Here is a 27,923-nt window from a genome sequence, read left to right on the forward strand (position 1 = left end):
GTCAAAATTCATTCATAAAATCGGCTCGTAAAATGGACTATTGAGTTCTCGCAGCGCGGTGTCACGAACACTAATGCAAATCTACACTGATAAAATTGCAAACTTTAAGTTTATAAAGTTGACGCTCTTACAATTCATAAGACTGCTTGAAGATTATTTTTATTAGTGTAAGCATAACCCGCATAATCGCTAACAGTAAAGGCAGTGTTTCTCATACTGTTGATGACTATTAGCAATTGTCATTTAACCATTTCTCAAAGTATCCGAGATAACAGTAAAGGCTGGAGCACATAGGGTCCGTCGAGGTTTTCGTTCGTTTGACAGGTGATTTCCAACACCTGGAATCAAACGGGGCAACCCACATTGGATACGTTTTAGTTAGCGTTGCAGTACTAAACGTGTACTAAAACGCAAACTCAAACGCAAAGTTTGATTCAATCCAAACTTTGCGCGCGCTGGTCCGTGAGGGTCTTCTGTCATTCTTTCCAGTTTGCTGAGTTTGCTCGATCGACCGGTGTCGGTAGCGAAAGTGAATTTAAAACTTTAAAGTGAAAGTGATTCTCGTCGGCAGCGTGGACGGAAAAACCAGGTACGTATGTGTAATCCACCTCTGGCGAACTGAATCGCCGTCGTCGTTCCCCAGCCGGTTCAGTGCCTACGATTCGCGGTGGTGTCGATTGGAGAAAAGTTCCGTTTTCGCCGTCGTCGTCGGTTTGTTTTCGGATTAGTGACAAAGTTTCATTTTCCTGCTGCTCTTTGGCCGCGCCGTCGTCTTCGATTTGTTCGTTTGTGTCCGTCGTCGTTCCCCAGCCGGACAGGAGAAAAGATCGGTTTTCCTGCTGCTCTTTGGCCGCACCGTCGTCGTCGGTTTGTTCGTGTGTCCGTCGGAACAGTTCAATACGATTCGCGATTAGTGACAAAGTTCCGTTTTCCTGCTGCTTTTTGACCGCACCGTCGTCGTCGGTTTGTTCGTTTGTGTCCGTCGTCGTTCCCCAGCCGGACAGGTCCAGTACACTAATCGCGAATCGTATTAAACTGTTCCGTCGGACACACGATCAAACCGACGACGACGGTACGGCCAAACCGCAGCAGGAAAACGGATCTTTTCTTAAACCGGCACTTCCACCATATCCACCGCGAATTGTACTGGACCTGTCCGGCTGGGAAACGACGACGGACACAAACGAACAAACCGACGACGACGGTGCGGTCAAAAAGCAGCAGGAAAACGGAACTTTGTCACTAATCGCGAATCGTATTGAACTGTTCCGACGGACACACGAACAAACCGACGACGACGGTGCGGCCAAAGAGCAGCAGGAAAACCGATCTTTTCTCCTGTCCGGCTGGGGAACGACGACGGACACAAACGAACAAATCGAAGACGACGGCGCGGCCAAAGAGCAGCAGGAAAATGAAACTTTGTCACTAATCCGAATTGTACTGAACCGTTCCGACGGACACAAACGAACAAACCGACCACGGCGCGGCCAAAGAGCGGCAGGAAAACGGATCTTTTCTCTAACCGGCACTACCAACATATCCACCGCGAATTGTACTGGACCTGTCCGGCTGGGGAACGACGACGGACACAAACGAGTGCTGCGGTTTGGCCGCACCGTCGTTGTCGGTTTGTTCGTGTGTCCGTCGGAACAGTTCAATACAATTCGCGGTGACAAAGTTTCGTTTTCCTACTGCTCTTTGGCCGCACCGTCGTCGTCGGTTTGTTCGTTTGTATCCGTCATCGCCCCGCTACCGCTTCTATCTGGCGTCAATACACTGGATTTTTATCGGTGAGTTCGTTTCATATTACTAAAGTAATTATTTAAAAAAATATAATATTTTAATCTATCTATATATATAAACATACAGTGGCATACGTGGGACCGCGCATAACTTGCAAACGGATCGTCCGATTTGGGTCGTCTGAGTTTTTTTCTGTTAGTATTCACCCAAGGAAGGTTTATAAGACCAAAAACATGGGAAAATTGCGAGTTTTTGAAAATCGGGATTTCATACATTTTGAACGGGGACTTGGGCGCTTGGCTAAAGACTTGAAACGTCAAAAAACGCAGTAGGCAAGACAAAGTTTGCCGGGGTCAGCTAGTACCTATATAAAAATGCAGTGGCATACGTGGGACCGCGCATAACTTTCGAATAAAGCGTCCGATTTGGGTCGTCTTTGTTTTGTTCTGTTAGTTTTCACCCAAGGAAGGTTTCTCTCTCTCTTTCTTGTTGGCGTAACGTCCTCATTGGGACAAAGCCTGCTTCTCAGATTAGTGTTCTATGAGCACTTCCACAGTTATTAACTGAGAGTTTCCTCTGCCAATGACCATTTTGCATGCGTATATCGTGTGGCAGGCACAAAGATACTCTATGCCCAAGGAAGTCAAGGAAATTTCCTTTACGAAAACATCGAACCCGTCACCCTCAGCATGGTCATGCTGAATACCCGTGCGTTTACCGCCTCGGCTATATGGGCCCCCCAAGGAAGGTTTATGAGGTATAAAACATAGACAAATTGAAAGTTTTTGAAAATCGATTCTTCGTACATTTTGAACGGGGATTTGGACTTGGATAAAGACTTGAAACCTCATAACACGCAGTAGGCAAGACAAAGTTTGCCGGGTCAGCTACTTTTTAATACAATACTAAACTATATTTGTCTTGTATTGATTTAATTTAATGCCCAGGTAACCACTAAGCACTGTCGTAAGCGGTATAAAGGTCATTCAGCAGCTTCTCCGTGTCATTAGGCTCTGTATGTGATTTTCAAATGCTCACAGGCATTATAAATTGTAAGCACTAAAATAAGCCGTATATTAGTATATTACGCTACACTGTAGTGCTTGCAAACCCAGAGCCTGTGAGCCGCATTAGAAGCCTGACAGTGCTGTTAAAAGGCTTGGCGTACATGACGTTTATATCAATCAGAGCTGATTTGAAGCAAAACAAAACTGAACCGTCGGAGAACAATGAAATATCATCGGAACTTTTGTACGATAGATTGGGTGTTGGATGATTATCGTCATCTCGCCACTATAAACATCAAATTAATGTACAGCTGCTTCCTCGATCATCTGTTACGAATGCATCAGATATTTACCTGTTCAGCTGTAATCGGTTTACCCGAGCTTTTACCTACAGATGAATACCAAAAGTAGTCGACGAGCCGCATTTTGATTCCTCCTGTTATGAAACCTCGTCAACCTTCCAAACTTCCCTAGCTGCATCTCCCGCAGAACCGCCATCCATAAAACCATTTCCCCGACCATTTCATACATTTCGTTTCCTGCCACTTTGTGCCCGATTCCACATCCGACCATCGGATCATTCTAAACATTTCGGTTCGGAACATCAATGCTGTCCCAACTTGTTGCCTCCTTTTCCTCAAATACGGTGCTGAGCTATCCGATCTCACGCTGCATCAATGGATCAGATGGAAAACGTGAAGAAATAAACTTGAAAATAGCAAGCCCGAAGATTATCAGTTCGAATCTGGATCAGCAGGCCGTAAAAATCGAAGAAAAAATAGACTTCGATGGAAAGGCATCCGGAGCAAAACATAAAGAATATAAATAACTTTTTTTTTCTTTTTCCTTAACCCACTTTTGACAGCTCTTTCACCAGAGACTCGGTACGCAGATTGAAGCTGGCCGTATATCAGCCGAATATTTCGCCAAAAGTGGCTTTTTAGCAGATCTATTATAGGATGTAGTTCTGAAAAGCTCTGTTGGCATTGTTCTTCATATGAATATAGAACCAACTTGGTGCCAATTTTTACGGCTTAATGGTTACTTGGGTGGTTCGTCACGTCAAGTGTCGGCCCAAGCACCTGAGTTATATTCTAAGAATAATGAATTGTTTTCTCTTTAAATTTTGCATTTATACAATAATTTGAATAGTTCGTCAGCTTCGGTGTCGACATGTGTAATATTTTAGTCAAAAGGAAAATAAGTGTTCTGATTCCTATAGAGGTTGCATGTGATTCATGAATTCAAATCATGTGACTTTTTCCCGTTCCCCGTAGAGAAGATAAGATAAAGGTGATTTCTTCCTTCCTCGATGACCGTAAGGACGTGGCCGGCGCCGTTATATATATAATAAATTATGAAATTCTCGATTTTACACAGTATGTTACTTCCAAGCACCGTTTGTTGGTTCCTTGTGCTACATCGATTGTTGTAGTCAATCACGGAGTAGCAACTACGAATTGTAGGTCATATATGCTTATGCTCATGTAACTGGAACCGGAGTTCCAAGGTTTAAGTTCTCCTTTTTGTAATTCCGTCCCCATTAGTACAGAGCCTTCTCAAGTTAGTGTGCTATGGCAATTTTTGACAGAGAACTTTCTCAAATTTACTATTTTTACACCATATCCAAGTCAAGAATATTTGCATTACAAAAGATTGGGATTCCAGGAATTTCCTTCGGGAATCCTCCATAAGATGCTCCAGGAATTTGTGTGGGGATCAAAAAAAATCTTCTGCGATTCCGATAGGAATTCCTACGGAGGTTCTTCCAGGGATTCCTACAAAATTTCCTCAGAGAGTCTACGTCGGTTGACTCCCTCAAATATTCCCTCCGAGATTCCCTTAAGGATTCTTTCAGGGACTCCCTCCGGGATTTCTTCAAGGACTTCCTCCGGGATCCCTTCAGGGATTCCCTCCGAAGTTCCTCCAGGATTCCTGCAGGGATTCCCTTCGGGATTTCTTCAGGGATTCCCTCTAAGATTCCTTCAGAAATTTTCACTGGGATTCCTCTAGCAATTTCCTCCGGGATTCCTCCAGGAATTTCTTCCGAGATTACTCCGGGATTCCTCCGGGAATTTCCTGCGGGATTCCTCCAGGAATTTCCTTCGTGATCCCTCCAAGAATTTTCTCAGAGATTCCTCCAAAAGTTGCTCCAGGGATTTCTCCAGGAATTCCTCCAGGGATTAAAGAAAAACTCTTCTGGGATTCCGACAGGACTTCCTCTGGAGATTTCTCCAGAAATTCCTCCGGGATTCCTCCAAGATCCCTTTAGAGATTCCCTCCAGGATCACTTCAGGTATTCCTTCAAGTATTCTCTCCAGGATTCCTTTAGGGATTCCCTCCAAGATTCCTCCAGGATTTCGTCAGGGATTCTCTCCGGGATTTCTCCAGGGATTCCCTCCAGGATTCCTTCAGGGATTCCCTCCAGGAATTCCTCCGGGAATCCTTTAAGATCCCTTCAGAGATTCCCTCCAAGATCACTTCAGGTATTCCTTCGGGTATTCCCTCCAGGCTTCCTTCAGGGACTCCCTTTGGTATTCCTTCAGGGATTTCCTCCAGGATTCCTCCAAGGATTTCCTCCAGGATTTCTTCAGAGATTCTCTCCGGGATGTCTTCAGGGATTCCCTCCAGGGTTCCTTCAGGAATTCCCTTCAGGATTCCTTTAGGGATTCTCTATGGGATTTCTTCAGTGATTCCTTCCGGGATTCTTTTAGGGGTTCCTGCAGAAATTTCCTCCGAGGATTCCTTCAAGATTTCCTCAGGGAGTCTACGTCGGTTGACTAAATGAATTAACAAATTTCTCCAGATATTCCCTCCAAATATCCCATCAGGGTTCCTTCAGGGAATTCCTCCAGGATCCCTGCAGGAATTTTTTCAGGGATTCCCTCTGGGATTCGTTCAGGAATTTTCACTGGGATTCTTCCAGCAATTTCCGCCGGGATTCCTCCAGGAATTTCCTCCGGGATTCCTCCAGGAATTTGCGCCGGGATTCCTCCAGGAATTTCCGCCGGGATTCCTCCAGGAATTTCCGCCGGGATTCCTCCAGGAATTTCCGCCGGGATTCCTCCAGGAATTTCCTCCGGGATTCCTCCAGGAATTTCCTCCGGGATTCCTCCAGGAATTTCCTCCGGGATTCCTCCAGGGTTTTTCTCCGCGATTCCTCCAGGAATTTCCTCCGGGATTCCTCCAGGATTCCTCCATGGATTTCCTCCAGGATTTCTTCAGAGATTCTCTCCGGGATGTCTTCAGGGATTCCCTTCAGGATTCCTTTAGGGATTCTCTCTGGGATTTCTTCAGTGATTCCTTCCGGGATTCTTTTAGGGGTTCCTGCAGAAATTTCCTCCGAGGATGCCTTCAAGATTTCCTCAGGGAGTCTACGTCGGTTGACTAAATGAATTAAAAGATTTCTCCTGGATTCCTTCAGATATTCCCTCCAAATATCCCATCAGGGTTCCTTCCTGCATTACAAAAGATTGGGATTCCAGGAATTTCCTCCGGGATTCCTCCATAAGATGCTCCAGGAATTTCTCCAGGAATTTGTCTGGGGATCAAAAAAAACCTTCTGCGATTCCGATAGGAATTCCTACGGAGGTTCTTCCAGGGATTCCTACAAAATTTCCTCAGAGAGTCTACGTCGGTTGACTCCCTCAAATATTCCCTCCGAGATTCCCTTAAGGATTCTTTCAGGGACTCCCTCCGGGATTTCTTCAAGGACTTCCTCCGGGATCCCTTCAGGGATTCCCTCCGAAGTTCCTCCAGGATCCCTGCAGTGATTCCCTTCGGGATTTTTTCATGGATTCCCTCTGGGATTCGTTCAGGAATTTTCACTGGGATTCTTTCAGCAATTTCCGCCGGGATTCCTCCAGGAATTTCCTCCGGAATTTCCCCAGGGTTTTCCTCCAGGATTTTCCTTCGGGATTCCTCCAAGAATTTCCTCCGGGATTCCTCCAGGAATTTCCTCCGGGATTCCTCCAGGATTTTCCTCCGGGATTCCTCCAAGAATTTCCTCCAGGGTTTTTCTCCGGGATTCCTCTAGGAATTTCCTCCAGGAATTTCCTCCGGGATTCCTCCAGGAATTTCCTCCGGGATTCCTCCAGGAATTTCCTCCATGATTCTTCCAGGAAGTTCCTTCGGGATTCGTCCAGGAATCCCCGGAAGAAATCCTGGAGGAATACCCGAATGAATTCCTGAAGGAATGCCCTAAGGAATTCCTGGAGGAATCCCTGAAGGAATTCCTGGTGGAATCTCCGAAGGAACTCCTGGTGGAATCTCCGAAGGAATTCCTGGTAGAATCTCCGAAGGAATTCTTGTGGGAATCTCCGAAGGAATTCCTGGGGAAGTCTCCGAAGGAATTCCTGGGGAAGTCTCCGAACGAATTCCTGAGGGAATCTCTGAACGAATTCCTGGGGGAGACTCCGAACGAATTCCTGGAGGAATATCCGAAGGAATTCCTGGTGGAATCTCCGAAGGAATTCTTGTGGGAAGTTCCGAAGGAATTCCTGTGGGAATCTCCGAAGGAATTCTTCTGGGAATCTCCGGAGGAATTCTTGGGGAAGTCTCCGAACGAATTTCTGGAGGAATCTCCGAAGAAATTCCTGTGGGAAGCTCCGAGGGAATTCCTGTGGGAATTTCCGAAGGAATTCCTGGGGAAGTCTCCGAAGAAATTCCTGGGGAAGTCTCCGAAGGAATTCCTGGGGAAGTCTTCGAACGAAATCCTGGAGGAATCTCCGGAGGAATTGCTGGAGAAATCTCCGAAGGAATTGCTGGAGGAACCCCCGAAGGAATTCCTGGAAGAATCTCCGAAGGAACTCCTGGTGGAATCTCCGAAGGAATTCCTGGTAGAATCTCCGAAGGAATTCTTGTGGGAATCTCCGAAGGAATTCCTGGGGAAGTCTCCGAAGGAATTCCTGGGGAAGTCTCCGAACGAATTCCTGAGGGAATCTCTGAACGAATTCCTGGGGGAGACTCCGAACGAATTCCTGGAGGAATATCCGAAGGAATTCCTGGTGGAATCTCCGAAGGAATTCTTGTGGGAAGTTCCGAAGGAATTCCTGTGGGAATCTCCGAAGGAATTCTTCTGGGAATCTCCGGAGGAATTCTTGGGGAAGTCTCCGAACGAATTTCTGGAGGAATCTCCGAAGAAATTCCTGTGGGAAGCTCCGAGGGAATTCCTGTGGGAATTTCCGAAGGAATTCCTGGGGAAGTCTCCGAAGAAATTCCTGGGGAAGTCTCCGAAGGAATTCCTGGGGAAGTCTTCGAACGAATTCCTGAGGGAATCTCCGAAGGAATTCCTGTGGGAATCTTCGAAGGAATTCCTGGGGGAGTCTCCGAACGAAATCCTGGAGGAATCTCCGGAGGAATTGCTGGAGAAATCTCCGAAGGAATTGCTGGAGGAACCCCCGAAGGAATTCCTGGAAGAATCTCCGAAGGAATTCCTGAAGGAATCCCCGAAAAATTCCAGGCGGAATTCCAGAGGAAATTCTTTGAGACATGCAAGAAGAATTCCTGGAGGAATCCGTGGAAGTATTCCTGAAGGAATCCCCAGAAGAATTCCTGAAGGATATTCCTTATGACATGCTATTCGAATTTCCGGATCCCCGAATCCCCGGAATAATTTCAGGATTAATCAATCATTTTTGTATTGGGCGAACATGTTTCCATGACCATGATTTGAATCGAAAAATGTTCAAAGCGTTACGTCTGTTTGTGATAACAGCGTCGGTGGTTGCAAAAATTTCTGGTTTAGATTTAACGTGTCAAAATTAGGTTAACTAGTTAACAATCCCATCTCGTCAAAAATGGTCTGTAACGTTTTGGAACGAAAAAAAAATACAATTTTTCAGTATCTGTTGAATTGTGTATGAGTTCATTCATACCCGGGAAAAATCCGGGAATAGGGAAACTGAATATGAATGGACACCCTAATTAATCGAAATCGTAATAAAATAATATTGAAAATTTATAGTTAATATTTACATTTAAATAACTATTATACAATATAGAAATATGTAAATCGATTGATGATGGATTCGTGGAAAAGTGATGGTGCTCTACAGGCACCATAAGCGATTGATCGGTTTGAAACAAGGTTTGAAAGTACAGAACTTGTCCTCGCGCCCTACATCACAGGGCGCGAGCGCAAGTTAAGGTTAGTATCGTTCAACTATTCAAAGCTAAACAAGATAACTAAAATATACTAACTTATGTGCTAATACTATCATGTGAAGTTGTGAAATTTCGAGACATACATTGTTTGAAAAAAAGGCTCTCATATTAGAATCATTTTACTAAAATCTATCTAACTTCATCTAGGGTTGATCGATTCAACCTTAATTTAGACCAATGATAGCTGCCTCGCAGTTAAAATTAGGTTTTTTAACATTCGTTTTAAAAAATGGTACGTGAGTCAATGTTTTTATTATTGGGCGACAGTGTGAAATTTCGAGACATTATACATTGTTTGAAAAAAAGGCTCTCATATTAGAATCATTTTACTAAAATCTATCTAACTTCATCTAGGGTTGATCGATTCAACCTTAATTTAGACCAATGATAGCTGCCTCGCAGTTAAAATTAGGTTTTTTAACATTCGTTTTAAAAAATGGTACGTGAGTCAATGTTTTTATTATTGGGCGACAGTGTGAAATTTCGAGACATTATACATTGTTTGAAAAAAAGGCTCTCATATTAGAATCATTTTACTAAAATCTATCTAACTTCATCTAGGGTTGATCGATTCAACCTTGATTTAGACCAATGATAGCTGCCTCGCAGTTAAAATTAGGTTTTTTAACATTCGTTTTAAAAAATGGTACGTGAGTCAATGTTTTTATTATTGGGCGACAGTGGTTTCTTGTCGATTATTCCAATAGTGAATTGTTTGAAGTGTTAAGTCTTTTTGTGACTTTACTTTTTAACCAAGTTTTAGCTCTCACATAATATTTAAAATGTTTGTCCGATACATGGTTTAACAAGGCATGTTACGGCAGCACGCTTAATGATATGTTATACTTTAAAATTTGATAGTAAACCTGTATCTAACTTTTTCAGCATGGAAGCACAAACCGAAATAGATGAAAAAATAATCGATTTCGTAAAGGGTCAAAGCATTCTGTTCGATAAAGCTTCTAGGAGCTACAAGAACAATGCCCATAAGGACCGTCTCTGGCAAAGATTGGCCAGTGAGCTGGGCATGGAAGGTAGGAAAAAGATTTTTTTTTCACATATTGTACCGAAGCCCATTTTCAAATGATTATGAATTGTGTTATTATTTTATCAATGTATTTGCCTTTTTTAGTTGACAGTGTAACGAAAAGGTGGAGGACGTTAAGGGACCGCTACGCCAGAGAAGTTAAAAGAATAGAAGAGTTCAGTAACAAATTTTGAAAACGACGTATAATCAATAGTGTAGCATTGATTATACGTCGTTTTCAAAATTTGTTACTGAGTTAACCCGTTCGGGAGCGGAATGCGTGGAAGACCAAGAAACATGGGTGCTGTTTGAGTCGCTTTCCTTTTTGAAGGACCATTTGACTAGACGAGCGTAAGTGATAGTAGTACTAGAGTAGGTCGAAGATTTGGTCAATTTGTGTAGTTACACTTTTTATATACTGGAGTACAGTACAGTATAAAAGGAAGAATCATATGGGCTGTGTATCTGTAGCTTCGACTAAATTTAATGTAGTAGAACCAACCCTAGTATTATTGTTTTTATTAGGGAATCGCGCCACTTGGGCGGTGGCTTCTATATTCGTCTGTTTTCCACTATAACTCAGCCAAATTTAAACCAATTGACACAACTTTTGGAATGAGGTGAGATAGGTATATTATCTACCCGTGTACAACATTTCAAGTCAATTGGTTCAAAATTGACTGAGTTATAGTGGAAAACAGACGAATATAGAAGCCACCGCCCAAGTGGCGTGATACCCTATATTGAACTTACTTCTGTTAAGCATATATGTATATATCTTTTCAGAACTACGAGCAATTATTCAAAAGAGCAGTCATCACAAGATAATCTTCAAGAAGAATTTCTGTCAGAAAGTTTCGACGATACTCAGGAAGGAGCTACTGCAAGTGGTCCAGCGTCCTCAACCAAGCGGAAGAGAAAAGATGACATCGATGCCAAAATGAGCAACATTTTGGATACGTTTATTGCGAATGATAACAATCGTTACGCACAATTCGCTCAACACGTGGCTTCTAAACTGGCCTTGCTTCCATTGAACGTAGCCAATCAAGTGGAAGCCAACATCATGCGATTGATTTACGACGCTCTTATCGAGCATACCTAACTTGCTACTTTATTACCTTCGTCAAAAATTAAAAAGGGACATTTGAAATGCACGCGTTGTACGTAATGCTTCTCAGTCTCAAAATGTTGCTTCAAAGTAAAATAATGGCTCCTGTTTTATTATTTGTCTAAATAAAAGTTACTTTTTGCGTTATTTTTTGTAAATTTTTATTCCAAAAATTATAACTCATTTTCGTAAAGGTTGATCCAATATTTATTGGATTTCTTTTATGTAAATGTTTTTTTTTCTGATTTGGACACATTTTAATATACTTGAAACTTTTCATTTAATTTACAGTTACATTCCTCGAACTCAAGCTGTTGTCCAAGTGTACATTCAACGCTGCTCCATCACAACAACAACAACAACGAAGTCAGAATGCTCGATTTATTTATGGTGATTTTATTGTACCGTTTGTATAAACAGTACCAAAGCTCTGGAGGCGATCGGCGTTGGTGGGTCCATCCACTGCTGGAAGATAGACCAGAAAAGGGATTTTTCGCTGCAAACTATGAGAAGATGCGACAACACCCAGAACGATTTTTCAAACAAACCCGAATGGATCCCGAAACGTTTGATGTTTTGCTTGAGAAAATATCGAGTCGTCTACAAAAATACTCGTTACGACCCTCGCTGTCTCCTACCTTCCGCTTGTTCCTCACACTAAGGTATGTATACATAACAAACTAAACAACTTTAAATCGGTAGTATACCAGTATCACTGCCACGGCTACAAATATGAAAGAAGGGCAAAACTATAGCGCGCCAAGCTCATTCCAAGCTTAGGAGTTCACTAGATTTGTTGTGATTCTGGGATTATTTTGCGCTTCCTAAGCTCATTCCAAGCTTAGGAGCAAACTAGAATCTATGTGACGCAAATGCAAGCTAAATGCATTCTGGGATTATTTTGCGCTTCCTAAGCTCATTCCAAGCTTAGGAGTTCATTAGAATCTATGTGACGCAAATGCAAGCTAAATGCATTCTGGGATTATTTTGCGCTTCCTAAGCTCATTCCAAGCTTAGGAGCACACTAGAATCTATGTGACGCAAATGCAAGCTAAATGCATTCTGGGATTATTTTGCGCTTCCTAAGCTCATTCCAAGCTTAGCAGTTCACTAGATTTGTTATGATGCAAATGCAAGCGAAATGCATTCTGGGATTATTTTGCGCTTCCTAAGCTCATTCCAAGCTTAGGAGTTCATTAGAATCTATGTGACGCAAATGCAAGCTAAATGCATTCTGGGATTATTTTGCGCTTCCTAAGCTCATTCCAACCTTAGGAGCACACTAGAATCTATGTGACGCAAATGCACGCTAAATGCATTCTGGGATTATTTTGCGCTTCCTAAGCTCATTCCAAGCTTAGGAGCACACTAGAATCTATGTGACGCAAATGCAAGCTAAATGCATTCTGGGATTATTTTGCGCTTCCTAAGCTCATTCCAAGCTTAGGAGCACACTAGAATCTATGATACGCAAATGCAAGCTAAATGCATTCTGGGATTATTTTGCGCTTCCTAAGCTCATTCCAAGCTTAGGAGTTCATTAGAATCTATGATACGCAAATGCAAGCTAAATGCATTCTGGGATTATTTTGCGCTTCCTAAGCTCATTCCAAGCTTAGGAGCACACTAGAATCTATGTGACGCAAATGCAAGCTAAATGCATTCTGGGATTATTTTGCGCTTCCTAAGCTCATTCCAAGCTTAGGAGTTCACTAGATTTATTGTAATGCAAATGCAAGCTAAATGCATTCTGGGATTATTTTGCGCTTCCTAAGCTCATTCCAAGCTTAGCAGTTCACTAGATTTGTTAGGGGCTGTCCATAAACCACGTGGTCTTGAGGGGGGGGGGGGGGGTTCGGCCAATGATCATTTTGTATGGACAATTAAAAATTTTTGTATGGACTAATGACCACGCGGGGGGGGGGGGGGGGGGTCGAAAAGTCCCAAAAAATGACCACGTGGTTTATGGACAGCCCCTTATGATGCAAATGCAAGCGAAATGCATTCTGGGATTATTTTGCGCTTCCTAAGCTCATTCCAAGCTTAGGAGTTCATTAGAATCTATGTGACGCAAATGCAAGCTAAATGCATTCTGGGATTATTTTGCGCTTCCTAAGCTCATTCCAAGCTTAGGAGCACACTAGAATTTATGTGACGCAAATGCAAGCTAAATGCATTCTGGGATTATTTTGCGCTTCCTAAGCTCATTCCAAGCTTAGGAGCACACTAGAATCTATGTGACGCAAATGCAAGCTAAATGCATTCTGGGATTATTTTGCGCTTCCTAAGCTCATTCCAAGCTTAGCAGTTCACTAGATTTGTTATGATGCAAATGCAAGCGAAATGCATTCTGGGATTATTTTGCGCTTCCTAAGCTCATTCCAAGCTTAGGAGTTCATTAGAATCTATGTGACGCAAATGCAAGCTAAATGCATTCTGGGATTATTTTGCGCTTCCTAAGCTCATTCCAAGCTTAGGAGTTCATTAGAATCTATGTGACGCAAATGCAAGCTAAATGCATTCTGGGATTATTTTGCGCTTCCTAAGCTCATTCCAAGCTTAGGAGCACACTAGAATCTATGTGACGCAAATGCAAGCTAAATGCATTCTGGGATTATTTTGCGCTTCCTAAGCTCATTCCAACCTTAGGAGTTCACTAGATTTATTGTGATGCAAATGCAAGCGAAATGCATTCTGAGATTATTTTGCGCTTCCTAAGCTCATTCCAAGCTTAGGAGTTCATTAGAATCTATGATACGCAAATGCAAGCTAAATGCATTCTGGGATTATTTTGCGCTTCCTAAGCTCATTCCAACCTTAGGAGTTCACTAGATTTATTGTGATGCAAATGCAAGCGAAATGCATTCTGGGATTATTTTGCGCTTCCTAAGCTCATTCCAACCTTAGGAGTTCACTAGATTTATTGTGATGCAAATGCAAGCGAAATGCATTCTGGGATTATTTTGCGCTTCCTAAGCTCATTCCAAGCTTAGGAGTTCACTAGATTTGTTATGATGCAAATGCAAGCTAAATGCATTCTGGGATTATTTTGCGCTTCCTAAGCTCATTCCAAGCTTAGCAGTTCACTAGATTTGTTATGATGCAAATGCAAGCGAAATGCAATGTTGTGATGCAAATGATGCAAATGCAAGCGAAATGTGTGTTTAAGATTTGTCCAAAAAACTACTTAAAAGAATATTTTCCTCAATAGTTTTGCTGCTGTGTTCTTATTGTTATTATTTTGATCAATTTCACATAGTGTTCAACTTTTTATCCAATCGCTCTTAGGATAACACAGTTACTACAGCATGCCAAGTTAGTAATTTTGTATGGAAAACGTTATGGAAACGGAAACGGTAATAAATGGCAATGACCCAGCTTGCCCCCACATACCACGTATGTTCAATTCCCACATGACATAATTTTTGTAAATTGTAAATTCAACAAAAAAATTCTTTGTTGCCGTTGACAGCTGACTTTTTTTAAAACAACAAATTGTTTATTGTAAAAAATATAACGATTTAATTTTTGAAATCAAAAAATAAAATTATAGGCCGGGAAACCTTAGTTTTGTTGTTTTTAGACAGGATTTTTTGAGTTAAAAAAAAGTTTTTTTTCCGCTAGATTATTGGGAATTTCTGAGAATCTTTAGCGATTTTTTATTGTTCAAACATCATTCAACATTCTATAAATGTTTGAAAATATATTCTATAATTCGTAGTGATGATGATGATGATTGTGTACCCACCATCAGCGCAAAGATTACCTATGGCTGCAGAGTCATACCGGAAAGGAATGATCTACCTGATGGTTTGTTGTAGCAGGGTAAGCTAAATTTACTGGAGACCTTCGGAAGACAACACGATGATTGTTATCTCGTGACAAAATCTGGCCACCCCACGAACATTTGTCCAGAAACCAGTTCATTTAGCTACCTTAGGTTACACCTCCCAATATCCCAAGTGTCATGTAATTTAAATATACAGTTTCTTACCGATTTTGGCAACACGAGGTAAATTTTATGTTGCCAAATTGGGGTGTTGCCAAAATCGGTAAAAAAAAATGTGGATTATTTTCAACTTTTAAGCGTCAATTTGGCTTATATTATAAATATGGACTATTCACAAGCTATTAAACGATCCCTGTAGGTGACGTTCATAAATTACGTCATGATTTGTAAAATTGTCGATTTTGGAAAATTTAATGAATTTTGATTTTTTAAAGAAAAGTAAGGCTAAAATAACACTACATTTACAAATACAAACGATTTTTCGGTAAAAATTTTTGGTCAAAATTTTTTGTTGCCAAAATCGGTAAAAAATTGTTGCCAAAATCGGGTGTTGCCAAAATCGGTAAGAAATTGTTGCCAAAAACGGGTGTTGCCAAAATCGGGAGTAGACAAAAACGGGTGTTGCCAAAATCGGTAAGAAACTGTATTTAATTATATAGTTGACCAATTACCTGATTTTACCTGAAACAATAAATATTATTATTATGATACATAGAATTTTAATTGACCTACATAACAATTACAACTTTATTTACTTGAACAGCGCTGAAACAAATCGTTGTTTTATTAAAATTGAAGTTAAGTTACGGGTACATATATTGTATAGTTCGTAGTGTAGATAAATCCTAGATGACTGGCAATATATAAAAACTTCGCTCTGGATTTTCAGGAATTATAGGTACCCGTGAAGCTATGTGTTTTATGAATGGTGGAGAATATTTTCTATATTTCGTAGAATACATCCCAGATGACTGTGAATTTCTGAGAATGTTTAGAGATTTTCAGGAATTACATATATCGTGAAACAATATTTTTGAAAATGATATTGGATAATTCATATAATTCCTGGAATGCATCTCTGATGACTTAGAATCTTTAAACACCGTCAAGGCGCCATTCACCGTGGGGGCTCCATTCACCGTGTGCCTTCGAATATTTTTTCATTATTTCTGCTCGTTCACTGTATTCATAGTGAAAAAAAACGAAAACTGCGCTAAGGTGATTTAAGTGATAAACTAAATGTAGTAACGATTTTATTCCACCAAGAAGCAATTAAATTCACATATCGGGTATGTATTTTGCATTACCGATGAAAGTTTAACAAGAAAGTACGATTACTCGTACTTTTTAATTGAAACAAAAAGGCACGGTAAATGGGTACCCTAAAAATCAATGGTCTCCATTCACCGTGCCCCATATTGTCCCATATAACTAGAAAATAAAATGAAAATTTGAACATTCGTTTTTCTAATAAAATATTGCAAGTTATTACTTGAAATGAATATAAACGAAGAAAATTCTCTGGCTGGGTTGTTTAGATCATTTTTAAACAAAATAGAATAAAATTTCTACCCAAGTAACCATTAAGCCGTAAAAATTGGCACCAAGTTGGTTCTATATTCATATGAAGAACAATGCCAACAGAGCTTTTCAGAACTACATCCTATAATAGATCTGCTAAAAAGCCACTTTTGGCGAAATATTCGGCTGATATACGGCCAGCTTCAATCTGCGTACCGAGTCTCTGGTGAAAGAGCTGTCAAAAGTGGGTTAAGGAAAAAGAAAAAAAAAGTTATTTATATTCTTTATGTTTTGCTCCGGATGCCTTTCCATCGAAGTCTATTTTTTCTTCGATTTTTACGGCCTGCTGATCCAGATTCGAACTGATAATCTTCGGGCTTGCTATTTTCAAGTTTATTTCTTCACGTTTTCCATCTGATCCATTGATGCAGCGTGAGATCGGATAGCTCAGCACCGTATTTGAGGAAAAGGAGGCAACAAGTTGGGACAGCATTGATGTTCCGAACCGAAATGTTTAGAATGATCCGATGGTCGGATGTGGAATCGGGCACAAAGTGGCAGGAAACGAAATGTATGAAATGGTCGGGGAAATGGTTTTATGGATGGCGGTTCTGCGGGAGATGCAGCTAGGGAAGTTTGGAAGGTTGACGAGGTTTCATAACAGGAGGAATCAAAATGCGGCTCGTCGACTACTTTTGGTATTCATCTGTAGGTAAAAGCTCGGGTAAACCGATTACAGCTGCACAGGTAAATATCTGATGCATTCGTAACAGATGATCGAGGAAGCAGCTGTACATTAATTTGATGTTTATAGTGGCGAGATGACGATAATCATCCAACACCCAATCTATCGTACAAAAGTTCCGATGATATTTCATTGTTCTCCGACGGTTCAGTTTTGTTTTGCTTCAAATCAGCTCTGATTGATATAAACGTCATGTACGCCAAGCCTTTTAACAGCACTGTCAGGCTTCTAATGCGGCTCACAGGCTCTGGGTTTGCAAGCACTACAGTGTAGCGTAATATACTAATATACGGCTTATTTTAGTGCTTACAATTTATAATGCCTGTGAGCATTTGAAAATCACATACAGAGCCTAATGACACGGAGAAGCTGCTGAATGACCTTTATACCGCTTACGACAGTGCTTAGTGGTTACCTGGGTAGTACACGGTGAATGGGTCCCTACTACCACGGTGAATGGTGACCTACCACGGAATCAGGCGACCTTACTACCCTCTATTAAATTAAAAGCGGCACCAACAATATTTATAAGACTGGTGTCAAATGACAGCCCTTATTCGCCCCGAATCCTCTTCGATCCACTGTGAATGATGCCTTGATGGTATTTTAAGTATTGTTTTTTTTTTCTGATGAATTCGAGTAGGATATTTTCTCTATATTCCAGGAAATGGAGTTTTTTCGTCCATAGCACGACATACACGGGAAGAATTTCTTCCAGAATTCCGAATGGAGTTCTTCCAGAAATTATTCCAGAGTCGTCCAGGACTTCATCCGGGATGCTTCCCGCAGTTTATCCGGAAGTTCTACCACGAGTTCCTCCGAGAATTCTTCCGGGAATTCTCCAGAAATTCCTCCGATAATTCCTCCTGAATTTTCTTCAAGAGTTTCGCTTAAAAAATTGTTAAATTCCTTCAGGAGTTCCTTCGAGAATTCTTCCTTCCTTCCGTCTGGGAATTCCTCCTTCAGGAATTTCTTCAAAAACTCTTCCTCCGAGATTTTTTCCTCAAGGATTTCCTTCCAGAATACCTCTAAGACTTCCTTCAGGAGTCCCCCCGCTCCAAGAATATTCCAAGATTTTATTCGCAAATTCCTACGGATTTTTTCCAGGAGTTCCTCCGGCAATTTCCCTGAGTATTCTGACAGAAGTTTCTCCAGCAACTCCTTCCATGATTCCTCCCGGACTTGCATCGCGTAGTTCCTCCGGGAGTTCCACCAAGAGTTCCCCCGAGAATGCTCTCAAGAGTTCCCCTGAAAATTCTTCCAGGAGTTCAGAAATTCCTTGAGTAAATTATTGGAGGAGTTCCCGGAGAAACTCCCGGAGAGCAAATCCTGGAGGCATTCCTTGAGTAATTTCAAGAAATTCCTGGAGGAATTTCAAAAGGAATGCCCCTTTAAAAGCATTGCCGAAGCAAGTCCGGGAAGAATTCTTGGAGGAACTTCAAGAGTATTTCCCGGAGGAATATAAGAATCTCCGTTGAACCTCCTGAAGAAATTCATGGCGGAACTTCTAGATGAATTCATGGATGAATTCCCTGGGTACTCCTGGAGGAATTCCCGGATTGATTCATGGAGATTTTCATGAACAAAGTCCTGAAAGAACTAAAGGAATTTCTAAAGATTTCTACTCCTGGAGGTACTCCTGAATACACTTATTGTGGAATTCCTGGAAAAAGTCCTGTAGGAGCTCCCGAATGAACTCCAGCAGAACCTTCCGGACGAACTCCTGGAGAAACCTCCGATGGACTTTCCATTTCAGATTAATGGGGAATTCCTCCAGGAACTCCTCCGGAAATTCTTCCAATAGTTCCTCCAGGAATTACTGGAAGAATTCCTCCAGGCATTATTACAGAATTCTCTGGAGAACTCCCGAAAGCATTCTCGGAGGAACTCTTAGTAGTACTCCCGGAAGAACTGTGCGATGCATCCCGTAAGAAGTCCTGGAGTAATCATGGAAGGAGTTGCTGGAGAATTTTATGTCAGAACACTGGAGAAATACCCAGAGAAATTTCTCGGAAAAACTCCTGGAGCAACTTTTTTTTAGTTTCTTCTTTTATTCGTTCGGTTTTACCTAATGTTCATTTTTCACACTCCTGGAGGAACTTCTGGAGGTGCTCCCGGAGGTATCAGTAGGTCGGCTCCAGAGGCACGTTCTTCTCCATTTTGTAAATTTGTGGCATTATTTAGGGAATTCCTCCAGGAATTGCTTCGGTAATTACTCCAGGAACTCCTCCGGAAATTCCTCCAATAATTCTTCCGGAAATTCTTCGAATAGTTCCTCCAGGAATTACTGTAAGAAATCCTCCATGAATTATTGAAGAATTCGCGGGAGAACTCCCGAGTGCATTCTTGGAGGAACTCTTGGTAGTACTCCCGGAAGAACTGTGCGATGCATCCCGCAGGGTGACCACCTAGTCGGGAATTTCGGGAAAACCGGGAAAAGCTCGGAAATTCGATACCACCGGGAAAAAGTCGGGAAAACCTCGGGAATTGTTGCTAGCCACCGGGAATTTCCAAAATTCTTAAATTTATACAGTCTCCACAAGCATAAGTACGAGAATCTGTGGAAAATGCAGCCAACAACTGTTAAACTATATAACATAGTGGGTGAACTGGCGTAAAACCATTCTTGGAAATTAATATCTTGTCGTCGTGTTGTTACCTAACATCACAATTTGAACAATTTCAAAGATATTCTAAAGAAAATTCTGGTGGAAAGACTGGTTGAGACACATTTAAATATTTATAGATTCATATGTCACTTATGCATTTCAGGATGTACATGTTCCAGAAAACATCAAGCGTCCTATAAAAGTTTATAAAACATAACAAAAATTATAACTTCTTTCTAAAAAAATATCCTTGTACAATATCTAGGAGAATATTTGATATAGGCTTTGTCCTTTGCGCGAAAAGTCTTTGAGAAATTCGGATAGGATGCTGATAAAATTTTGAATGAATTGCCCCAAGATTAAATTTAAATTAAACATTATGAAATTCTGGATGAGTAACTCTGATGATTTTTTTTTCCAATTTAAAAATAGTTAGTGAAAAACAATTGAAAGAATACTTGAAGGGATTTTTAGTATCTGATGGAATTCCTCAAAGCACGCCTTTTGTAGCTCATAAAAGTATTTCTAATATTTTGTTTAAAAGATTTGTGTAGTTTTTCATGAAGTTTATGGGTGTACTCATTTATTGTACTTGTGATTAAAAATGTTTGGGGAAAATCGGAGTAAAGAATCGGGAAAATCCGTTTTTGGCGAAGCTTTAGTAGAAGTCCCTGGTAAAACTCCTGGTTCAGCAAGTTCTCGAGAATTTTGAGTATTCATAGTTTCTAGTTAAACTACCATTTGAAATTCTCGCGGGAGTTCCAGTGAGTATTCAAAAGCATCTGGAGCAATATACACTCCCGTTCAAAAGTTTGGGGTCACCCCCTCAAAAACATGTCATTTTTTAAGTCCATATCTCCGCCAATTTGCGTCCGATTTCAAAACCCTAGGTTTCATTCAAAAGATAATAAGTCAAAGAAACTTTGAACATGATCTCGGTGAAAGTTTTTCAAAAATATTTGTATGTAAACTTAACCCAAAGTTACCAAATTTTCTAAAAAATGAATATAAACTTACGGTAGTGTCGCTGGAAATTGGGTCGACCAAATTTTAAGATGAGAGCGGTAATATAACCTATTTTATATTAGCTTTCAACTGCTTTTTACAGAACTTAGCTAATAAATCTAGAAAAAAAGTTATTAAGTAAATTAATCCTTGATGTCATCGACCAAAAGTTTGGGGTCACCCCTCAATATGATGTATCGGCCAAAAGTTTGGGGTCACTTTCGTAAAACATGGAAAAGTGATTTGATGATATCTTCGTCATCTATAGTTCAATTTTAATTATTTTAAAATTTAATCTTTCAGAAATTCCTGGAGAAATTCTGGACATAACTGAAAATGTGATCAGAAATTAAATCTCTGAGAGGTTCATATTGCAATCGCTGATGAAATAACTGAATGACTGAATGCTAGACGAGTTTCAGACAAAATCTAAGATTTCTTTGATCTCTCAAATTTCTCCTAGAATTTACGATTCCAGCCTAAGTAACCTGCCTGACTTGCTGCAGTAGTCATTTACGGTATCATAAAGTTCTCCACTGGCTTTCTATTAAAATATCTTGAAAATGACCATCAAAAATACTAAACTGAAGATTTCCCTAGAAATCGTTTCCAAAATTCTTTCACGAGTAATCTTTCCAGATATTCCACAAAAAGTTCATAGGGTATCGCGCCACTTGGGCGGTGGCTTCTATATTCGTCTGTTTTCCACTATAACTCAGTCAATTTTAAACCAATTGACTTGAAATGTTGTACACGGGTAGATACTATACCTATAGTTTTTTTTTTTTGTTAGCATTCTGCTATTTCCTATTAGTTTCCCAAACGAACTTACCAAGAATTTTTCAGAAGAGATTTTTGGAATATTACTAAGAAATCCACTAATACTAAGATCGTAAATCCTATAATCGTACTGAGAATTTCGACCCCCTCAGGATTATCTTTTTATTTTTATTTGCTTAAACAAATGCACAATTTGTACTAGTTGGTAATCTATGATTTTAAGGAATGTTTAATGAAGATGTCGTTACTTCAATGCCCATCATTGGATAAGAGACAAACAACGCATAACTTATTTTCAAGTTCATATGAATACTATGTTAAATCCAAGATTTAAAAATATTCAATAGCAATTCTCTTATTTATTTTCTTAGTAAGTTACGTTTAATTTTCACTGTAAATCATTCTGTTTTAGAATCGGGAAAAATTTCAAAAACCTGTCGGGAAAAACTCGGGAATTTTATTTGCCACTCTGAGTGGCCACCCTTCCCGTAAGAAGTCCTGGAGGAATCATGGAAAGAGCTGCTGTAGAGTTTTATGTCGGAACTTTCGGAAGAACTCCGAGAGAAATTTGTTTAGTTTAATTTTTTATTTTTTCATTTTAACTAATGCTCATTTTTCACAATCCTGGAGAAAATCCTGGACAAACTCCTGGAGGAACTCCTGAAGGAACTTACGGAGGAATCCCAAGAAGGAACCTTTGGAGAAATCCCCAGAGGGAACCCCTGGAGGAATCCCCAGAGGGAACCCCTGGAGGAATCCTGGAGAAACACCTCGAGGAATCCTCAGATGGAACTTCTAGAGGAATCCTCAGATGGAAATCTAGAAGGAATCTCCAGAGGGAATTCCTAAAAAGAACTCCTGGAAAACTCCCGGAGGAATCCCTGGGCGAACTTCTGGAGGATAGGTAGTAGTTGTTGAAAGGTGGTGAACAAAGTGGTGTAGGGTGACCAGTTCGACAAATTAAAAGTTTACCTCGGTAATTCTACACCAATCATTGTCGAATTAGCGGGCTTTTACGGTATAACGTTTGCTATGTCGAGACAAACCTGTTTTTTTTCTTTTTTTATACTTTAAGCTACCTATCTCACGGCACAGCCTTCCCGTTCCTGGCAGCTAGTTATAAAATAGGCGAATCAACGGCAAGGAAAATCATCCAGGAAGTCTGTGGGTTGCTGTGGCAGACTTTGAAGTCTGATTATTTGCCGGAGCTTACGGTGCAAGATTGGGCGGACAAGGCAGCAGAATTCTATTCTCTGTGGGATTTGCCCAACTGCTGTGGCGCCGTCGACGGTAAACATGTGTATTTGCAGTGCCCACCTAACAGCGGTTCCCAATTTTTCAATTATAAAGGGACCTTTAGTATCAACTTGATGGCCGTAAGTGACGCGTGCAGCAACTTCATTGCCGTCGATGTGGGTGCTTATGGTGGTAACAGCGATGGCGGTGTGTTTGCCGAATCCACTTTCGGAAAGCGGCTGTATAGCGGGCAGCTTGGCCTACCCCAAGCGGCCTGTTTACCAGGGGCGACATTGGAAATTCCGCACTATCTAGTGGGAGACGCGGCCTTTCCACTTAAGCCGTATCTCATGCGTCCATTTCCGGGCAGGCTGTTGCCTGCCATACGGGAAAATTTTAACAAGCGGTTGTCGCGCGCCAGGCGTATTGTGGAAAATGCCTTTGGCATTTTGGTAGCGCGGTGGCGGATTCTACGCAACACACTTACCATGGAACCAGCACAGGCAGAACGGATTGTTCTGGCATGCGTTGTGCTACATAACTTTTTAAAAAAGGAATGCAGCTCCCGTTATTGCCCTCCCGGGTACGCAGATGTTATTGGCCCGGAGGGGGAAATAATAATTCAAGGCGAATGGAGAAAGGACAGTAACCCGCTGCCTAGCTGTTCAAACAAACTCGGAAATAACAGCGCCGCGAAAGCTTTCGAGGTACGAGATTACCTTAGTGAATATCTTTTCACCCATCCGGTAAAGGCAAAGCCTGAAGGTATTACCATAAACCACTAACAGCAATTGCACATCACAACGCATACTGAACAATTCGTTATGCCTAGGCTGGTTCCATGGTGAATGTGTTGCCCAATTTCTCATCCTTGCTAATTAAATGTAATAAAATAAAATACAAAAAGCTTCATAGGATATACCGGCCCTAAGCGTTAAAAACCGAGGAACATCTCATGACTCCATTAATTGAATTAAATGTTTATATTGTTCAAATTTTCATTCATGTATCTCACAATCATTCGCTATTTAAAAAAGGTAGTTTATTAAACATGGAGTAAATCTGAGAGTCAATCAATAAAAAAATATGTTTTTCCATAAATAATGATATATTTCTATAAAATAAAACTCTTGAAAACATCCTACCAAAGAAATATTGCAGATTTCTCTGCTATGACCCTTTGCGCTTTGCAAGCCATACATAGATCGCAGTCTTTTTTCTGTTTGGTTCTGTTTGGTATTAACCTATATTTGCAACTAATGCTCTGCCCGACAACAACTCAGCAGCGCAGGACTCGGGCACAGTCACAGGGCCTGTGTGCTATCGGGTAACTGGAGAGGCTTCGCGGATTTTTAGGGCGCTGGCGTTCTATTGTATTGGTGGCTGGTTTACTGCCCGTACCTTTTTTGGCTGCAAACCTGCGAGCGCTCGCTGCAGAACCTCTGTTCCAGCGATGACTGACCGGACTCGATGTCGTCGCGCGGCAAGGTGGCGGAAGAGCTACCGTTGACCTGCAAAGTCTCGAACTTGCAATGGCGGATGGACTGGAATTTCGGTTCACTGGCTCTGGCCTACGCTTCCTGCAAAGGTAGATGGTCGACGACGACAAGGCCGCCCTTTATCGGACCGAGAAGAGAATCTCCCTGGACATTAGGGCCTTTTCCCGAGAACTTGAGAAAAAGAAAAAAAAAGAAAACCACAGGAACAATTGTGGTGTCCTTGGAGGTTACATTTGGGATCCTCACAGAAGCGAGCCGTGCACTGGCGAACCTTCGACGCGCCAATCAGAGGCAGGTGGCCTTCCCGGTCGTAACAGGCAGACATGATCTACAATAAGTATACCCTGTTTTGTTAGTGAAGCTGAAACGATTTCTCTGCTAAACGAATCTGATAACGATTTGTGAAATCCTAAAACTTTAAACGGGTAAGTTTTTCAATAGTTCAACCAGTTCAACGACACAATTGCTAATTCTATCCATTTTTTTTTCTAATCTTCCTATCTCAATCCCCAAGGCTCATGGCGGCACAGCCTCAACACCGAAATCAAGCAAGTCGACAGAAATTTGACCTGGCCACAGGCCAATGCGATGGCTGGCAATCGCCCAGGATGAAAATCTTTGAATTCGGCCCTCTGCACCACCGTGGGTGCCCAGGACCGAAATTAAGTAAGTATCTCAATCCAATGTCTAATCTATAAATACCTAATATCTACTCTATTACCCTATATTTTACCCTCATCAATCATCTTTTTTTGTGTTTCCGGATCAACCGACAAAAGGATTAAATTTTATCTTTAATTTCCTAGTCTTCTCGCTGCGCAGCTTCTTAATTGATAATGTCATTTATTTTTAATTCACAGATTGGACACTCATGGTACACATGTTCTCAACCTTCAACTCTCTGCAACGGACCGCGCGATGGTACATTCGACCGAGATCCTATGATGACCCGATGCCTTCTAATGATGACGTGCAAGTGCTTTTGTGTATCTTTATGGTGAATATCCATTCATTTTTCTACAACTACATGAAATAGTATTAACGTTACGTTTCTCTTTTAGGCCCACATTACTCCATGACGAAAATTTGAGTCTTCTGGTCGTAGATCGGCGGCTGAGAAGACCCCGAGATTTTTGCCCTCATGGTCGGTAGTCTCCTGACGTAGACCGATTTGTCTATAGAGGTGAACTCGAATTAAGTGACTTGCCGTACATATCACACGGAGAGTCACCTCATTCGAGAAATATGAGTCCGAGCCTCGTCACGTCACTCCACCTGTATAAGATTACATGTGTCACCGAAGAGGACGACAACTTTGGCAAGATCGTGTCCGAGAAGATCAGCAAAAGCCGGACGTTCAAGCAGAAAAATTACATTGAAAGCGTGCTGAAGAGCTTCCAGGCGTGTGTCGACGTTCGATCGCTAGAACTGCTGCAATCGTGGTGATCTTGAGAGCGCTCATCAACCTCCAGGAGCAGGAGGTGGAATAAGGAGGGAAGCGTTGCGCGCGCTTCCGGTTCGTATGTGTTCTGCATATTCAAGTAGGCCCCGCGGATTTTGTTCGTTTTCTTATGGGCACACTTGCACCCTAAGCAGAGTAGAAATAAATCGTCGGAGGATTTCGCAATTTTAAGTAATGTGGTTCGAACGCGCTACGCCATATTGTAGGTAATTTATCATAATTATTATTATCATTGATGTAACGCTAAGGGCCGATTTCATCACCTCGGCTTAACTCGTAAGCCAGGCTTACCGGTTAAGCCGAGGTGAAGAAATCGGCCCTAAGGCTAACGAATAGTAACTACACAAATAAAAGTTTACAACATAGCAACATATTTAACAGATATATTTGAAAACAGTGTCTCAGAAAATATATGTTTCACTAGAAGACTTAATCAAATTGGATTTTCAACCAGCTTCAACTAGTAGGCATATACATTTGATGTTTCTTAAAGCAGATATGTGAATAAATTTGTATATGTTAGGTATGGTGTTAGGTTCGTCAGTGCAAATTTTTTAAAGGGTGATAGAGGACCATAAATGGTGAAAAAAATGTTCTACGCATATGGTCAAATCTCAACCGTTGCGTAGTTATTGAACTTTCCATGTTTTTGATTATTATTGCCTTAACTGGCTATAACTTGAAAATGGTCAAACTTATCGCAGTTTTCTGACACTTATTCGAAAGATTATTGAATTTTCTATCAAATAGCATCTTTGAATCGATTGGTTTAGTTAAATAACTAAGTTTTCTAGAGCAAATAGTTAAAAAGTAGTGTATTTTAATTTGTTTTAGTCAAATCTTTGAAAAATGTGTAATCAATTAAAATTCTTTCTTAGGCAAAGTTGTGGCCCCTGTTCCACTCTACAATTCGTTCTTTGACACGAAATTTCTAGCTCTTATATCGTTTTTTTTTTTTTTGCAGTTTTGATGTGGCACAGTGCGCAAAAAAGTGATTATTTTGACAGCTGCAAATTTATGATCTGAAATGCGATGTTTAAATCGAAATTGCAAGAACACGATAAGAGATAGAAGTTTGATGTCAAAGAACGAATTGTAGAGTGGAACAGGGGCCACAACTTTGCCTAAGAAAGAATTTTAAATTACGCATTTTTTTTTTAAATAATTGACAAAAACAAATTATTATACACTTCCTTTGAGCTATTTGCTCTAAAAAACTTGGTTATTTAACTAAACCAATCGATTCAAAGATGCCACTTGATAGAAAATTCAATAATTTTTCGAATAAGGGTAAGAAAACTGAGATAAGTTTGACAATTTTTAAGTTATAGCCAGTTAAGGCAATAATAGTCAAAAACATGGAAAGTTCAATAATTACGCAACGGTTGAGATTTGATCATATGCGTAGAACATTTTTTTTGCCATTTATGGTCCTCTATCATCCTTTAAAAAGTTTGCACTCAGGAACCTAACACCCTGTGTATATAGTGTGGAGTGATGTGACGCAGCTCGACTCGTATATCGAGGTGAGATATCTCGACACGAATGAGATTTGATTTACACGTCACTCCAGCAATGAGCACAAATGCCCATCATTTGATTGAAAAGAGCAAAATTCTGCATCACTAATTCTATGATAATTTGTTTGGAAAAAAGTTGCGATACCGATGTATCTTATAATTCACCCGATAGTTGTCGTAATCCCCAGATAATAATACATGTAGCACTTCTATGCTTTACGGAAAAACTCACCAAAAAAGCAGTTTTTAATTAGTTTTCGGAAAGTACCCATCATATTTAAAAAAAAACCTGAGGACTAACGAAGATTACGTCGCTAAGATTAGAAGTATTTAAAATACACAGAAAAGAAAATCCCTTCAGTTAAGTTGCTGAGAGCCCCAAATGCTATCCTCTACCGGCAGGGCTTTCGAATACCTCACTCAGGTTGTAGATATTGGGTTGAGCTTGGTATTCTACATCTATCTTCTCCAGCTCCAAATCACCTAGTTAGAATATTATGGCCAGAACTGCATAGATTTATCCCATATACACGTCCTCTGTATTTGCACTTTGTTTTGATACGAAACGGATGCAATGTGTTTTACAATCCGTCTAGGTTTGCGTTTTCTGATTTTAGTACAACGGATGAGAAAACGGATCAAAAAACGAAAACCTCGACGGACCCTATGTGCTCCAGCCTTAACATAACCATACCACGTA

At 40.8% G+C, this 27,923-nt stretch overlaps 2 protein-coding genes across 2 annotated transcripts; both read left to right on the forward strand.

Moving 5' to 3' along the window:
- The first annotated feature begins 281 nt into the window (after positions 1-281).
- On the forward strand, positions 282-27,905 carry LOC109621615 (uncharacterized). The gene is made up of 3 exons (XM_029858663.2): positions 282-589; positions 11,348-11,718; positions 22,582-27,905. The coding sequence occupies exons 2-3, from the start codon at positions 11,429-11,431 to the stop codon at positions 23,525-23,527; spliced, it is 1,236 nt and encodes a 411-aa protein (XP_029714523.1). The 5' UTR covers positions 282-589; positions 11,348-11,428; the 3' UTR covers positions 23,528-27,905.
- On the forward strand, positions 9,236-11,050 carry LOC115258529 (transcription factor Adf-1-like). Its single transcript, XM_062850764.1, has 4 exons — positions 9,236-9,952; positions 10,051-10,118; positions 10,199-10,296; positions 10,732-11,050. Exons 1-4 carry the CDS (start codon positions 9,751-9,753, stop codon positions 11,048-11,050), a joined length of 687 nt encoding a protein of 228 aa, XP_062706748.1. The 5' UTR covers positions 9,236-9,750.
- Positions 27,906-27,923: the final 18 nt, after the last annotated feature.

The sequence above is a fragment of the Aedes albopictus genome, chromosome 2 (genome assembly GCF_035046485.1).
Source record: "Aedes albopictus strain Foshan chromosome 2, AalbF5, whole genome shotgun sequence".
NCBI classification, from domain to species: domain Eukaryota; kingdom Metazoa; phylum Arthropoda; class Insecta; order Diptera; family Culicidae; genus Aedes; species Aedes albopictus.